This window comes from Onychostruthus taczanowskii, unplaced genomic scaffold (assembly GCF_017590055.1).
Source record: "Onychostruthus taczanowskii isolate IOZ18803 unplaced genomic scaffold, ASM1759005v1 scaffold23, whole genome shotgun sequence".
In the NCBI taxonomy this organism is placed as follows: Eukaryota; Metazoa; Chordata; class Aves; order Passeriformes; family Passeridae; genus Onychostruthus; species Onychostruthus taczanowskii.
In genome coordinates, this window is record NW_024499573.1 from 2,881,310 (window position 1) to 2,898,774 (window position 17,465).

Sequence of the window (17,465 nt, forward strand, 5' to 3'; positions counted from 1 at the left end):
TGTAGAATGTGAGTCAAGAGCTGTGAGTAGATGAGATGAATTTCCGTAACTATGAATTCAAGCTAATCCGTGTACAGCACTAGATGGCAGCATTGAACTTTGTGTCGTCTGTTTTCTTTTGAATCTCAAAGAGAAATCACAACTATTATAAACACACACACACACACATACACAAACAAACAAAACAAAAAAAACCCCAAAAAATAAAAAAAAAAACCCCAGCAAAATCCCCAAAAACTATTCAGTGTAAAAATGGACCTCATATGATAAGGTCATTATTCTCCCATGAACTAGTTCTTTATGAAAATGTTGCATGAGCTGAATAAATAACTTGTTTATCCAAAGAGAAACCTACTGCTCTGGGCTCAGCTCAGCTGTTCACCAAGCAGTGTTTAAAAAATAAACATAAAAATTGTGAGGAAGTCCTTTCAGAATAAAGACAATAAAGAATAAAGCACCTATATCTTACACTGTGTGCTTTGCCTGGGCACATCACTAACAATACATGGAGCTAATGCTCCTGTGGGAAACTTTGCATTTGCATTTGTCTTAAAAGGCAAAATCAGCTCCCAGTTAAAAGTAAGTGTCCATTGGCTTCTCGAGGCCAGAGGTGAGGTAGCACTCTGGAGTACAGGAGCCCTAAGAGGCTGCCCAGACATGGGTGGTGAGCACCTGGCCAAGCTACTGACTACACAGCCTGCATATGCCTAAAACATACAGGCATAAACAACTGGAGACACACACCTGCTATTACACAGCTTGAAATAATAAAGCAGCATAAAAATTATATTGCATCTAGACTAAAAGGCCTATTAGCTGCACTGTTCTTATCCTAAAGCTCAACGTCTCTCTTGCTTATGAGATAAGGTTGTAATAACCTCTTTCATGGAATTCCTCTCTTAATAACTTTGGGAAATTGTATTACTTGAGCCAAAAAATTAAACTATGGGATTGGACAGAAGTGCAATTTTTACCTCAGTAGGGCATCAGGCTTCTTGTGACATATACTGCTCAAGAAACTCTTCAGTCCTAAAATCACTGTTATAAATAAACCTGACTTTATCTCAGGTGGTAGCTTCCTTTCAGGTCTGAATTCAGTTGGCTTGGAACATCAATCCCAGCCCTGATTTATCCCATTCAACCCCAGAAATACTACTCTGAACACAAATGTACAGTCTTTATACAAGAACTGACAGGGTAATGGATTTTTACAGATGATAGGTAGCAAAGCCTCACAAAAGAGGAAGCACAGAAAATTAATGCTGGGAAGAAGTCCTAAAAAAGTGCTATTACTTGATGTAACTGCACAGAAGATAGAGAAAAGTCCAGATGCCCCAAATGATTAGTTACAGAACACAGACTTTTTCATTGCTAGTGTCAAAATGTGTAGCAACTGTTATAGGCGCTTTCAGTACAATTGCTGAAAAATAAAGGTCTCTGTTTCCAAACTTGTATGTGCCTTTGGTGGCATCTTTCATGACAACCATCTCAAGGCTCTACCTGTGCTTTGGTACTTCTGAGCCAGCAGATAGCTCAGCCTATGTCTATGTGAGGAGATAAGGCTCAGCAGGAGGAGCAAAGCTGTGGAGTCAAATAGTGCTGAGAGCCTGGTGCCCTTGCTACCTGTGTTAGCAATTTCTATAGGATAAAGCTTCATTTACTTATACTTATTTGTTGCTATTTACATGGACCAAACAAAAAGGACACAGTACAATGGCCTAAGCTCCATAATGTATCATGACATTACAAGTACCTAGTTATGCTTTTAGATTTATTCTGCAGAAAACCAGAGGGAGTTACCTCGTATAGGGTGGCAGAGGCAAAGTAACCCGGGTCCACTTGTTGAAAGTGTCTGAAATGAGAATCCTCTGGAGATGGTACTTGTTGCATTCCACATTAGTAGGAAGACAGTCTTTCAAAATTGGGTGCCAGGTCAGCCCAAGGTCCACTGAATATTCCAGTTCAATAGCTAGGGATGGAAAGATGGTTAGTTACTTAATTTAGAGACCTATATCCATAGGGCTATAATAAAGTGCAAGCCCCAGACAGTATCACAAGTCTGAACTGACAAAATAACCACCCAGAACTTTTCAAACCCTGTGTCAGGAGCACAAAGCTGCCCCCTTTGGCGGCAGCAGGGAGGGTGTGTTACATGTTGCTGAACAGGTATGGCTCAGGGAGAGTCTGCAGCACATCTCCACATCTGCTGCCTAACTCAAGGGACCACAGATAAAAAGACAGAGCCAACATTAAGGTGCCAGGATTAAGTCAAGACAATGTCTGTAGCTGCAGCATGCAAGAAAATGATGTGACAGCACCATGACCACCAAACTTTGTTTTTCAGGCTTGAAGAGTCAGATTCAGCTGGATGTGATTACTCTGTAAAGCAGAGCAACACTCACATTCAAACTTTTGGCTCTCTGTCACAGGATGGCTTAGTCAGCCTTCCACCCTTCCTGCAGACCAGCTCATTTAACTATTCAGCACAATTTTAATTTGAGTTTGTTAGTCAGTGAGCTTGTTTCCATTCAAACACAGTCTAGCCACATTCATTTCTCAGTGAAAATCAGCAATTTCGTTGTTTTGATGTTTATGGCTTATAAGCTTTAATTATGAAAATTAAAGGTTAGTCAAGCTCACTAAATACTTCAAGTCAAACTTCATGCAGCCATGAAAATGTAAATAATAATAGGTGCAGAGCTGGAACTTGAAGTAAATGCTCCAGCTGCCAGGTACTCTGGCTGTGTAAAACATGGAGCGTGGTTGCAGTGATAGGGGTGATAAATCTGTGATCTTCTTTTGATTACTAACAGACCCATTTCTTCTACCCTCATGCACAGGGAATGACCCTTAATCACCCAATCAGTCCTACTTGATGTTTCAGCACAGAAGACAGTGCTATAGAAATACAAGGACAAGTAGATACAAACAAGGGTAAGTGAGTTTTTAGTGTTAGATTTCCCTCACCAAAAGAAATACTTTTCTCATCATGACTGAAAGCATGATTAGGTAGTGTCCTGTCTAATTTAATATGAAGTTAAGATAATGATAAGGGTTGTAGACAAAGAAACAAACAACCCCCCCCCCCCCCCCCCCCAACAAAATAAGGATCTGTTGCTTTGCCAGTATATGGCTCAGTCACCAAAATGCCTCTAAACTTAGCAGAGATGATCCCAGGATACTGCAGTATTCTTAATAACAAAAGAAAGAAAAATTTTTAAGCATGTAAGTAGCTTCAGATTAGCAAAATCAGAGAAGCTAAATTTGGGACTTCATGTAAAACCTTTTTCAATTTTTATACAGAATTGTAGAGGAAAGTTCAGCAACCCAGTAAATAAAGGCATACCACATGATGCAATGCATTTTATTCTTGTCCTCATTAAAAACATCTATACCTCAAAACCCTACTCTAAGAGGATATGTAAAACAAGCATTAAAAGACTTGTTTTTAAGAAAAATCTATTTCTTGTATGCCTTAAAATTCACATAGTGAACAAATTTTTAATTTCCATGGGATGTGTATTTGATGTGATGAGTACAGAGCATGTTTTTATTCATTTATCTGTATGTATATATGTGTATATACACATATAAAAGCTGTCTCTGTTCTCAATAGACATCATTTGAAAAAAGGAAGCTAGGTAATTAAAAATTGCATCATTATGCATACACACGTGCATAGTATGTATGCACACATTCATAGATGTAAACATATAGGTCTACACATATTTATTATTTCATATGGACAATATAAAGTTTTGCAGTTGATGCTGCCTTAGCAAGTGTCAGATGTATGTTGGTGTAAATGATTTCTTAGATACATGGGTACAAGTGAGATCAGAACTGAGACTACACTGAAAATGCAAAACCACAAAGCAAGAAACACATGCTGCAACACCCAGCTGCTTATTATTACTCCACCACCCCAAGCAGTGGGCATTATCTACTAAATGGATGTTTTTAGTAAGGCAGCAGTGAGTCTTTTTCTGAGATTGATTGAATTGCAACATAGATGCTCACAGGGAATTATTTACTTCAGTTTATCTTAGGCTTCAGACACCTGGAATAAAAAAGCTGATGTTACAATTTCTAACAGAAACATGCAGCTTTCTTTTGTTTCTCAGTTCTTAATGACGATGAATGATGTAACCAGCAAACAAGTGAACTTCCCTCTGCAGTGGAGGAAGAGGAATGGCAGGGATCACTAAGAAGCCATTACCATAACAGGAATCTGTGACAGAGCAGGAAGCTGCAAAATCTATTTGCAAGAAAGAGTCTTCATTGACAACGATGTCAGTGGTGACGACGTAGCGGGTGCTGGCTTTCTCAATGAACACCAGGGCATCCCCAGCAGAGCCGCAGACCGGCATCTTCGTTCCACCAGGGTGGAGCAGCCACTTCCTGCTGTCCAGGGTGGTGAAATCATCTTCCAATACTGTATTGCCAGAGATATTTCCTCCTATAAGGATCTGAAACATTAGGAAAGAAATTGTCATTGAAAAAGAGAAATGTCTAGAAGTCTTCACAAGCATACAAGTGACACAACAACCTGAGGAGGAAGAGATGTACCACACTATGTGTGTTTTGTCTGCTGGTCCAAAACTGACAAGATTACTTAGTGGAGAATTTAGGCCATGAGAAAGGGGAGTATCTCTTTCCTATAAAGAAAAGAGATTGGCTCAGCTGTACAAATCTAAAATTCAGGGAAGTGAGCTCCAATCTCAATGAAGTAAAACTGCTCACAAAAAAAGTGTTAGCAGAAACAAAGTGATTGCACTTTCCTAGTGATTGTTCTGCTCTTCTATTATCTGGTGCACTGCTATCAGATTGTGTCTGCTAATAGAAGTGGGGAAATAGCCTCTGTTTTGTCATTGACTATAAAACATCATCGTTTTACTCTTCAACAGCAAGCAAGGTAAAATTATTTTTTATTTGTTATTCTGAATTCAGTTTCTGATTGTTCTGAACAAATATAGCTGTATTCAATTAAGATATCAAAACAATGGGTTCTCTTGCCTTTCTAAACAGAGGGATAGGAAGTAAAATTCTGTAGCCACAACATTAAAATGGCTGGTTAGGTTTCTCCTAACAATCTGAACTAACTTCTTTGAAAAAAAGTAATAAACATTAAAGCAAATTGTACTTGGACAAGCCAATGACACTAATTGGAGCATAATAATTTTAGAGATAAATAATTTGTGATTTATACCAAGTCATACAAAGTAATATAATAATCTTTATAGCAGAAAATCCCAAATATGAAACTTTATTTTCATAAAATTGATATTGATATTCAAAAGATTGATATTTTTCTGCAGGTTTTTTCTATTACATTATACCAAACCAATTACATATTTGTATACATTTTAAATGGAGGTTTTTGAAGTTTGAGATCAGACTTGCATTCTGTGTGGTAAGGCCTCCTGCAATGTGAACCTGAGGCTCTACACACTTGTAAAAGTCTTTCCTAGAATCAAAATGGGCAATCAGTGCCCCACATGGAAGTGATGCATTAAAACCATAAACTCATCAAACAATAATTGTGCTCTAAATATCTTTTTAATGAGCATTTTTGCTTGTCTCAGTGAAATGCTACATGCCAAAAAAAGGGAAAGATTAAGCCTGAATCCAGTGTAAGATTGTGTTAAAAGAAGAAAGGCCCACGGGATTGCTCACCTGGTCGATGACCCAGGGGCTGTAGAAATGCCCGTTCTCGGATGGCTGCCACCAGCGGAGCCGCGTGGAGCCCGAACGGGCCTTCAAGGGAATTTCCAGGGCAATGTATCGACCCACGTTGCTGGAGTTACTGAAGAGGAACTCCTGGAGAAGGCTCCACGTCAGGCCCCCGTTGAGAGAATACTGCAGCAGCACAGGCTGGCTCCTGGGGTCAGGCACCCCCTTGCCACATCCCAGTCTCATGAAGAACTGCACAAATCTAACAGGAAAAATCTTGCCACTTACCAGAAAGATCTATTTTCTACAACATCCTACACAGTGAACTAGAGAGCCTTGGAGTCTGTCTACTGACTAGCCCTGTGATTTCTAGCTGTAAGAGCCATCTTTAGGAGATCTTATGATTTCCTTTCCAAAGCTTCTAGAATATAACTAGACAGACAGGTGGCATGACAAAAATTCATTTTGCCTGTGTGGTAGTTTGCCAGGCATAAGAGGCTGAACAAAGCTGGTCATTTATGTTTTCAGCTTTTGTCTGCACAGCAGATGGTGTTGCAAGTATCAGAAACATAATCCTGGGTGAAATTTTTATCCCTGTATCCCATGAGTACAGATTTTAGTGGCAGAAAAGCAACTGCGCTCTAAGTAGATCATAATTTGCCACGAATTTGCTGAAATGCTTAAATTCAAAATAAGCATCCCAGTTTTCCATTGGCATAAACCACAGAAAATCTGGACGGGAGAACAAAGCACATTTCACTTTCAGGGGATCATTTTGTCCATTTTGTCAGCCTGGGAAATTTGTCTAAATTACACCGTTTAAATGTGCCGGCTTCCCCGAAGCCAGCCCAAGCCACCCAGGGACAGCAGTGCTTTCATCCCCCAGTTAATTGGCTTCTCCAAAGCTGCACAATAGACTTGTATCAAACTGAGAAATCCCTCCCGTCAGCTGATGCTCATAAATAGCTCCACTGTGCACTTGGAGTGGGGGGAACCGTGCTGTAATGATATTTACTTATTGGGCTTGCAGGGATATTACAAGTATTAATTCATGTTTGCACTGCTTTTGCACAGCTTTAGAGTGTTTTATCTGTTCTAATTATTATTGCATTAGTGCTGCCTAGCTCATGGTTAAATGAAATGGTGCAAAAGAAGCTTTATATCAAAAATCTTGTTCTGGTTTGATCTGCAGGTGGATCTGCTGGGAGTGGAGGCTGCAGAGATGCTGGGCAGACAAAGCTCCAATAAAATGCCAGACTTACAAGTCAATTAATTCTAGTCCTCACTGTGACTCACAGTTTCTCTTGCTACTAGATATAACTGCTTTTGCTATAGATTATATCCACCTCCATGTCCCAGACATAACATATTGCTTGTGCTGTAAAGGAGCACTGGGTACCCTCATGGATCAACATATCAAATGTAATGGATTTGCTTCATTGCTGCCAAGTCTTTCTGCCTCCTCAGATTTACTCCAACATTCGCCACATAATTCAAAGGAAATAAACCCAGGTGACCTTGTCTCTGTGGCATCTGATTTCTTTGCATTGCTATTCCTACATCTCAGTATTTACTAATGTAGTGATAACCCACCCAAATGTAGGTAACACTGTCTACCAGATAAAAAAGTATTTTTAAATATCTCTCTTCTTCTCCCAAAGGTATTTTGCAAAGGCTCTGCCTATTTTGAAATGGAAAAGCGAAGTGTTCTGTGTAAATCTAGTAACACTCAAATGTTCTTCTGGTAATTCAGAATTGAAAGGGATTTGATCAGCTGTGATACCTACAATATTCTCTCCTTACTGATATTTCATGTGGTGCAGTTTCAGCTAGAAGTATCACCATGGTGGTGATACACTGTCCCCTGTGTTAAATTCTTTAAGACACAGATGTGATGGCAGTGGATTGCAGACTCCACTTGATTTCAATCCCCAGGTGCTGAGTGTGGCTTGCAGCACTGACAGACACGGCTGCTAAAATACAGAACAAATTACAAAACAATGCCTATTGGTTAGCATGCTCACAGCTGGGATGGAGTTTAATTCATATTAGTGTAAATTTTTGTAATGTGGCTTGCTTAGCATGTCTCACTCATCACATGTCTCTTCTGCAGGCTGTAAAGATACACCATAAATTGTAAATACACTAAAATATTTAGTTTTCAATAGCTGGTGACAGCTTGATGGGAATTTCTCAGTGAATTATTGGAAACAAATGTGCACAATAAGAAAAAAACCAAGGTTCAGAAATGAAAGAATTATGAGATGACAAATGTAAGAATTATACTTTCAGCAGATACTCCTGTTTCAGCAATGGCTCATAGTACACTAGACTGTAAGAAAAGCAGAGCATTTCTCATGTTATGGATTTAGGAAACAAAAGCTTGCATGAACTACTGAAGGTGTGGCATCAGTTTCTGGAATTCTTATTTAGGGAAAAAAAAGCAACATTTAAATGGTTAATGCAATTAAAGTTCAAATTAAATTTAATTTATCACGGTGGCAGTGGTTAAAATGGAGCATTTGCTAGTGTGAGCACCACAGAATATGTCAGCTTGCTTGTACTACAGAAATATCACATATGTATCTTTCTTCAGTATGGCATTTCCTCAATGAAATCCTGAAAGAACTTTTGGAAGGTGTTACCTGGCTTGTGACAAATCTAGGTCCCGAGTCATCAGCATACGTAAACCTTCTTCGTTAAAGAAAAGGTTGTTTCCTCCAGACATGATACCACATTTCCTTGATGGCTTTCCACCACTCACAAGGAGGAATCTATCCGACTCCAGCTGACCTGAATACACAGTGAATACATATTTATGATTTACTCTGAAGTGCTCCTGCTGCAAGAGTGCTCCTTCCAGAGGAAGAGAGATAAATGAAAAAAATCACATGCTGACTGAGAAATATTCAGTGTTTCCAATGCCATGTATTCTAGAAAGCTGAACAAATCAAAACAAAATAAACCCAGAAGTATGAGGTCTGGGATCTTTGTTTCCAGTTATTCACAAGGTTTTCCACCTTTCATCATTTATCTTAAGGTAACAACAACGAAGTACTTGGGTCTATAAAGAAATTTGGGTTCCATGTGGTAGCATGCAAGCAAGGGCTGGCAAAATTGAAAATGAGCAGCAGCAGCTGTGAAGGGATGAGTTTAGTTCACAGGTGCTGCTTTATGAAAACATGCTCCTCCTGCCGTGCTTGCTAGCGGGGGAAGCCTCAAAGGGGTTTTACAGTTGTGTGCCCAGCCATGCATGAGGCTTTGAGCTCCCTCCTGCCTTCCCTCTCTTGGGGTCTGCTGTGGCTGCTGAGCACTGGCTCCCACTACTGAGACACTTGGTCTGCTCTGAAACCATGTTTGCTGTAGTAGGGGGAGTCAGATTTCCCTTGCAGTGAGAAATGACACGACCGTAATGCCCTCTGCTGTCTGCCTCACTGGCAAATGCTCTGTCTGTGCTAAAGACAAACTACCATCAAAACATAATTTGCTTCCGAGATTATTTTCTACATGCAGAGTTTCAGGAAGTTCTGTTTCAATGAATATTTTGTAATCCAGCATTAACAGTGCACAAGGCATTCATAAGCCACTACTTGGTTCGTGGGAATACCCCCATGGCATAAATGCTAATCAGAAGCATGCAGGAGTGAGGAAGGCTTTGCTGGTTAATCCCTTGAACCCTGGGTTGCACTGAGACGGAGAGGCAGCATTCAGATATCCCCTCCCAAAAGAGATACCTTCAAAGTCATCCTTGAGGAAGTCAGAGTTCTTGGTGCTGATCCTGCAGGTTGGCCCTGAGTAGCCGGGGTCGCAGATGCACTTGGTGCCGTTGACGCAGCTGCCATGCCCGTTGCACATCTCCTCGCACTGGGGGCCGATGTACACGTTGTCAATGGCCCAGGTCACAGGCTGGGATCCAGCAGGGTAAAATCCTTGGTACCACCTGAACCTTGCCAGCCTGAAAATGGCATAAAGTGTACTTATTTTAAATAACAGTTCCATTTTTTTTGTATTCCATACATATACCATTATGTGCACATACATATTATTCTTTTTGTCAGAACTGGCTTGATAAATAGATTAATTCTAGAAACTGACTGCTAGATCTAATTCCTTCAGTACCTCATGCATCTTTATGTTGACGTTCAACCCAAGTACTGACAGAAATAAAAATAACACTATTCATTAGCTGTAATCTCAAAACTGAATGACAGGCATGATTTTCAAAATTTAAAATCCAGCTACTCTTAACTCCATCATTCATGGGGAAGATGAAAGGCTGTGGTCTGATGGATTCCCTTCTGCTTTGGTGTACAGTGTGTGGGTCAGACCTGGCCACTTACACCCTCTCCTGCAGAGTGAGATTCTAATTCATGCTTCCATTGTGCCCCCAGGGAGACCACCTGTAGGGGTGGAGTGGGAGGATCTCACCCTCAATTACCCAGAAAGAAAACATGATCTGTCATGTCACCAGGTATTCAGCTTGCTTTCAGGCAACTTAATCTTAAACCAGGCTGATATTGCAAGTTGTTAATTTAAACTATATTCTCCTTTGGGTGCTGTCCTGTCATTTTTAATTCATCTCCTAAGTGCTACTTGCATCAATGCTGCATATAAAAAGGAACCAACTGGGGAAGGAGGGAAAACAAATTGAGATGAGAGGAAAATACTTGAGAGACTAATTTTATTCCCAGTTGAGAAAATGTTTTAAGGGAGGAAGGACCAGAAGACTGAGAAGGGAGAAGCACTTAATTGCCTTGCATGTTTAATGTGTCTTGTTAAAGATATCTAAATTCAGCAGGCGAATCAATTCCGTAGGTAATTGTAGCTGACAATGATTTCCTTCATTTGCTAAAAAGAAATTTTTATGAGGGGATTTAGGTGACAACCAATAATTGATGGGTGGGGACACTACTAAGACACTACTTTCACAAGAAAGATGCCCGAGATGCAGAGTTCTGCTGGAAGTCAAAATCATTGACTTTAGTGTGCCCTAAGGGGAAGAACACAAGTGTGAGGCTGGAGGTGTTGTAAGCTCCTCTTGAGAGTAGACCTCTGCCCCACAGGCTGGATTTTTTTTCCTGAGACAAGTCAGCTCCTCCTCTCAGGGTCAATTGTGGTGAGTGTGAACCACTACTTGTGTCTGAAGCAGAGAGTGAACCACTGCTTATTTGGAGTTGCTTCCCTGGCTCAACAGACCCTGGATCTTTCCTTCAGGACATAACTGGAATACTAATTATTACTTACAGCTGTCTGCTGAGAACATATATTCATTTCTAAAATTACATATGTAGTGGAAATTACTTAAAATGTCTTCATCCTGAGTTAAAATACAACCACTTGGCACTTGGGGCATGAAAAGGCTGGGGGATTTTTTTTGAATTACACAAGCAGAAAGGTTTGGATTTTTTTCTTGTTATTCCAGTAGATTCTGGTGGATAAATCCCCCTTCAGCCCTCTGGCCCAAAGATTTAATGCACTGAATTTAAACTGCTCTGCAGTGCTGGGCTTGGCTGGCTGTCAGCCATGGGCTCCTGGCCTGGTGTGTTGGGGAAGGAATAGGAAGGAAGGTAGAAAAACAGGATAGAAGCACTCAGGAACAGGGGACTAAATCAAAATCCTGGAAGGTTTAAATGAGTTAGGAGTCTGCACAGTCAAAATTTTTATTTGGAGGGATGCACTGATGGTTGGCTAAAGGGTAAAACAATTCTTTTGCACAAAACCAGGAAGTACAAGTGAGCTGCTGAAAGAGATGGTTACCTATTGCATGCTTGAAATGTTAACTGTCATAAACCAGAAAACTCAAGTTTAAAATTTAAACATTTCCTTAAATTATTAAACAATCAGTCTTTCTAAACTTGATTCTTATTCCTTATATAGGTCTTTTCATACTTTCAGAGGCACATATGGGGTCATTTATTTAGTGGAGGACCCATTGACTGCAGTAGTTTCATAAATACTTGGTCTCATAGCTGCATAGACTCATAAATTCTCATAGTTGCATAGCTCATTTTCATTCATACATGCTACAGTTTAATCATTAATGTTGTAAGCTTTTACATTAAGTGAGTTGATGCTAGATGACAGTTATTCCTGAAAAAGTAAACAGTAGTGTTTTTACTTTGAAAAGTTACTTATTACTATGCCTGCTAGCACGTATTGTTTTTCTATGCTGTGTTATCATCCAGCCTGATTGACTGAGGCATTATTTACATCAGACCATTTCTTCACACTGAATTGGAATCAAGCTTATACTAGCTCCATTTTACTGCATTTTCTTATGAAGCTCAAATTTCATGCAAGAATATCACCAGTGTATTCAAATGGCTGATGCAGGTCTGCAAAGAGCACTCAGAGCACGCTAAGAACAGTCAGTTTTGTGTTAATTTCAACAAGCAACTCCCTTCTATTAAACTGTCACTAATTAAATATATAGGTAATAGGAAATTGCCTGTGGTTATTCCACATCGGCATTAGGCACAATATGATTTGGGGAATCACCTGAACACTAGCTAACATTCAGGGCATAAAGCAGAGAAAAATTGGTCATTTGGTCTGCTCTAGTGCTGCAGTCCTTATGCAGCACCCTTGTGCTGAGTGAAAAACAGAAATCAAAGCAAAGCAACCAGCAGCTGGGCAGGAACAGGAGCTGGACACTTACCCACAGAGGTGCAGTTTTCCAAAGTGGATGACCTCCCTCCTCCATCCCTGGGTAGTGCCTGCGTAGTAAGTGCTGCTGGGGTGGTGCTCGGTGGAGCACAGGGAGCTGAGGTGGCTGCTGCTGCTGTAGCACAAGGGGAGCAGCAGGTGCCAGGTGGCCCCCAGGTCCCGGGAGAACTCCAGCTTCACCGGGTCAGCAGAGGAGCTGTCAGTGGTGCAGCCAATATTGATCTGGGGGCCAAGGCATCAAACACAGAAGGTGACACAGGGCAAACTGTGGGACTCCCAACCATTCTTCACCTCAGTCAGCCTCCCCCGTTTGGTATGGTATTTGTCTAGTCCAGGAAAATGGTGATTTGGGAACCCACTTAACAGCAGGGATGATGCACTCAGGACATGCACATGAACAGGAACTCTTGCACGTTGCTCTCCTGTCCAGGAGTATATCACACCATGGGTTATGATAAAATAAATATGATAAAAAATCCCCAGCAACTTCTGCCTAGAGAAAACGGAAGTTAATTGGGCAAATCCCAAAGGAGAGCTGCTAACATTGCTGGAGTAAATGCACCAGCTCTTGCAGTCCTCTGGCAGGTACTGAAGTAAATGCAGTCCTCTGGCAGGTACTGACATAATCACAGCATCAAGAAAATGTGCATTATTAAAAGCAGAAATATTAAAACAAAAAGTGCAAACATTAACATTTTGTTATTTCTGAGCTGTTAATTACTGACCTGCACTACGATCCTCTTTTATGTTACATATATTAAAAAAAAAAAGCTTATCACCTCAATGTGTTCAGCTTTCACACTCACTACCTATTTGTTCATGTATAGTGGCAAAGCCCTAGAGCACCATAGCTGGACTGGATTTAGATTCAATGTCTTAGTTTGGCAGTGTCAGACTTCTCAGGGTGTGCTCACAAGATTCCTGATATAAAGAACAGTAGAAAAGGCAGAACATGAAAATCAGTTCTACTACTGAAAAAATACAGAATGTTTAATACAGAATTTGAAACAACCAGTGCAAATTAGTTTTTTTTCCTGCGACACTGATATTTAGATCTTATAATTTCAGATTGCTCTTGTAAAAGAAGACAAATCAGTTTTTTACAGAATGAACTGTCATATAAAATAAGATGTACTGTACTCAGCACACAACAAATAAAAACCAATTGCTGATGAAATACAAAGTCTGCATTAAAACTATGCAATATTTTAATATTTTTATGTATCTTTTTAGCAAAAAAGGTGTCTTTGTAGCATGCTGTACTGTTAAGAAAATTTATTTGTTTCTAAAACACAGTAATGCTTAGAATTATGCATGAGTGTTGAAAGTGTATCCTACATTGAATTTCCTTCATCACTCTTCAGTGCACATGAGTCCCATCAACCCACATTTGACTAGAAGGGTTGTCTACTCATCTGGAAGCTCAGAGAGATGCTTGACCCAATATAGGTTTTGACTCTTGAGACACAGAGAGAAACTTCTGCATTATGCATAACTCCTTCATTTACACTAATGTTCTCCAAAACGTGAGCTGAAAATGATGTTCTTACCACATATGGAAGTAAACATGTAGATTTTATGAGTTAATGCTATCAAGGCTTATGAATATCTTAAAGTCACCTCAAACACTTTTGTTCTACAGGCTGTAATCTATATTTTAAAAGAGGAAATGGCTTGCATTCAATAATTTATGAATTAGTTGCATGACAAATTGAAGAGTGCATGAGTACACAGCTAAACCAAATTTTCTTGGAAAACCCTTAGTATAATTTTAGTAATTTTTATAAACTATCATTTGCTGATTATTATGTAGCTCATATTAATGCAACAACATGCCCCATTGTTGTTAAAAGCAGCCTGGTAACTGTGGCATGGCAATTTATGTGCCAGATTATTTTCCAGTTTCTTAATGACACTATAATGACCTCTCTAAACCAATAAATACTAACTGGTTACTCCCATCAATAGCTGCCCCAGGCAATGCACAATTTAGATTCTAGGATAAGTCAGAAATACAGTTTAGTTTAGACTGTGTTGTCACTGGGGTATCTGTTTCCACTGAGAGTTAGAAACACAAAAATATGCTCCTTATTCATAAAATTTCTTTAAAAAAGAAAATGGGATGACTTCAGGCCACAATAGCCAAAAACCATCTTCATCTACAGCAGCTATGATGTGGGCAGAAGCAAAAGGAAAGCAGAAGCTTGTCTCTGAGAGAGTACAACAGTGCAGTAAAGCCAGCAGGTAGGAAAAATTATTTTCTACTGTCACAGATGAAGTTGTAGCTCTCCACTGGTGAGCTTGTAGAAATGCTGCACTCTTACCTCGAGCAGGCTGTGAGGTGGCAATTTGAACTCTCACTATATTTTGCTCGTCCTCTTGCCTGCAGTTGTGACTCTCCAATACACAGGACATGGACTTTAATGCTATCAGTGCAAGTATATAGGCATGGACAAAGCAGTAATTTAGGCAAGAAAGTAGAAGACTTTGAGGCAGAAATTTCCCTTATCTGTGTATTAAAAGCATCATGATACATTCACATGAGGGAGAGTAATGTCAAATCAATTAGAGGGGAAATTAGACAGATTTCTCTATTTGACAACAGAGCAGCTGGGCAAATATACCAGGGCAGAATATAGAAGAACATGAAGCAAAAGACAAAATAACTTTCTGAGGACAAGTACCTCAAATTGGATGATAGTATTTTCATTCACACTCAGGTCCCTTGTGGTAATGGAATGTTCTCCAACTTCATTTGAAACAAACACCATAGCTGAATCTTCTTCCCTGAAAATCAAGGAGAGGAGTGCTTTAGACTCACTTCACAAAGTCACTTCTTTCTATTGCATTGCTGAGGGAATCTTACGGAGCTCTTTTAGATGAGTATGGGCAATAAAGCCCAATGTTTCCACCAGGATAGAAAAACCAGTTGTCCTCTTTAGGACCAAAGTCAAAGGTATCCAAAAGGATAATGGGATTCTTCAGGTTATTTCCATCAATAATGAAGTCATCAATAATCCAGATTTCTTCTTTTTTGCCTACAAAGAAAATGGAAATATTTCTATTAAGACCTAATACTAATATTGTTAGAGAGCAGAACAGCAGCCAGTATTTATGGATTATGTGAAGAGGAGGATGCTAAAAGTGTGGGATCACTATTTTCACTTTTCTTAAAAATAGTTTCCATACTGCTTTCCAGCTTGACCTTATGGAATTAACTTTTATTCCCTAAAATTTATAGAAGTCACAGCAAAACAAAGAGTGAAAAGCAATGGGTGTTGAACAATTATCTTCTATTTAAATCCTATTTACTTTGAAATTCTGTCATTGTCTTCTTCAATTAAGCATCATCTAAATGAGCAGTTGCTGCAGAGTCAAAGCAGCCTGAAAGTGCAATTTCATTCTACATCCTTGTACTCAGCAGCTTGTGTCTGCCTGGGAGGAGCTCTTCCATAGAGAAGGAAACTCTGAAACTCCTTCACTCCAATGGATTATGTATTCATATACGTCAGAAAATTGGTATTCTCAAACTGAAGAGGAAGGATTAAATTGACAGATCTTCTGTGTAGCATTTTTTCATTTATCTAAAAGTGTTTGAGTTCATCAGAAAAAATTTTAGATAATTGTTTTAGGCAGGACACGTCAGAAGAATGAACTGTAACAGGACTGTCAGGACCAGATTTGAAGCTGCTTTTTTTTTGTTAGGGGTGTGCTAGGAATTTGCCTACATGGAATCAACTGTTGCTGAATCACCATGTCTAAATGATTGCTGGAATTCTTTAGAGCTGTTAATGTCAGTTTCTGCTTGGAGCTGTGCTCAGAGTAACTGAGAGCAGAGAAGAGCTTCCTTCAGCTGGCACATCTCCTGTAATCAGGAGGAATGTGCTGTGTTCCTCTTGTGGTTTTCCAGTCCTTTACAATTTAATCAAAAGATTAACTGCTCACTACATACTCTTTCTAAATGGGTTTTTAATGCTTAGTTAATTCTGAGTAAGGTAGGCCTAGTTCCCATTTACACTTGGGACACTTTTGTATAATTGGAGCATTCTAATGGGGCCTCAGTGTAAGTGAGAATCATGCCCATTAAAAATAATGAGAAGAACCTGAGTGAAGTTAACTTTATTGGTGTTTCTTGATCTCCCACTCCCTCCAGAGCCAAAGCTGATGCTTTTCTGCATACAGTCCAGGGATATCAGGTGAAGGTACTTCACTTTAAAGCATTCAACCACTTTTTAAGAACAGTACACATAATCCTGCAGTAATTCTAATTGAAGGAGTTCAAACACAAAACCCCCATGATTTAAGAGTCTCTCTAATTGTTCAGTTGAAAAAATGCACTCTCTTGGAGATGCTGAGCTGTGCAAGCATGGACCTGGCCTCCCAGGGCTGTGTCTCTTCCTCACCATTGTTGTAAGGCTGCCAGAGCCTGAAGCGCGTTGCGTTGCTTTGGGCTGCGTAGGGCAGAGGGACGTTGATGAAGAGCACATCTGTAGTCTGGGTGAAGTAAAACTCATCTATCAGGTGCCAAGTGATGCCACCGTTGACAGAATATTGCAGCAGGATGGAATGAGACCTCTCAGGGGTGCCTGGAGCATAAAGGACATGGATTTATGTTCATTGAAATCCAGTAAGTTCAAGCAAGTATAAATGAAATTATGTTGCTCTGACACCCACTACAAAGTATGGGCTTCCCTTAACAACAGCTTAAGCTATTGAGATGTTATATACACATTGTTTACATACGACTTTCTGTGCTTTCCCTTGCTTGTTTGTCTGCAAAATGCAAATGAAATACGGCCTAAATTTACATCACTGTTCATTATACATACACTTACAGTTAATTACTTAGATAAGATGCTACCTCAGTTATACTTTTTGAGATTAGAACACACCAGCTCCTTTTACTACAACCATATTCCAGTAATACAGTATTTGTATTTTTACAAATATGTATTTTATTTGTGTGTTTTGTCCAGCTACAAGACATTATCATCACCATCTCTAGATAGACACAGTCCCTATCCTCATAAATTTAAGAGTCTATGGCTCTCACTGCAGACACTGGGATGAGGATATTCATGCCCAGAAATAACATAATTGATGGAGAGCACTGAGGATATTTATTA

At 39.7% G+C, this 17,465-nt stretch overlaps 1 protein-coding gene across 1 annotated transcript in view; it reads right to left on the bottom strand.

The window, feature by feature from the left end:
• RELN (reelin) overlaps positions 1 to 17,465 on the bottom strand; it is a 275,407-nt gene that overhangs the window by 27,854 nt on the left and 230,088 nt on the right. Inside the window, exons 38-46 of the mRNA XM_041405399.1 lie at positions 16,743 to 16,925; positions 15,206 to 15,377; positions 15,024 to 15,126; positions 12,332 to 12,561; positions 9,408 to 9,628; positions 8,319 to 8,466; positions 5,677 to 5,935; positions 4,220 to 4,469; positions 1,801 to 1,969 (exon numbers count right to left, since the gene is read on the bottom strand). Coding sequence (XP_041261333.1) covers positions 1,801 to 1,969; positions 4,220 to 4,469; positions 5,677 to 5,935; positions 8,319 to 8,466; positions 9,408 to 9,628; positions 12,332 to 12,561; positions 15,024 to 15,126; positions 15,206 to 15,377; positions 16,743 to 16,925 — 1,735 coding nt within the window. The remainder of the gene's footprint in view (positions 1 to 1,800; positions 1,970 to 4,219; positions 4,470 to 5,676; positions 5,936 to 8,318; positions 8,467 to 9,407; positions 9,629 to 12,331; positions 12,562 to 15,023; positions 15,127 to 15,205; positions 15,378 to 16,742; positions 16,926 to 17,465) is intronic.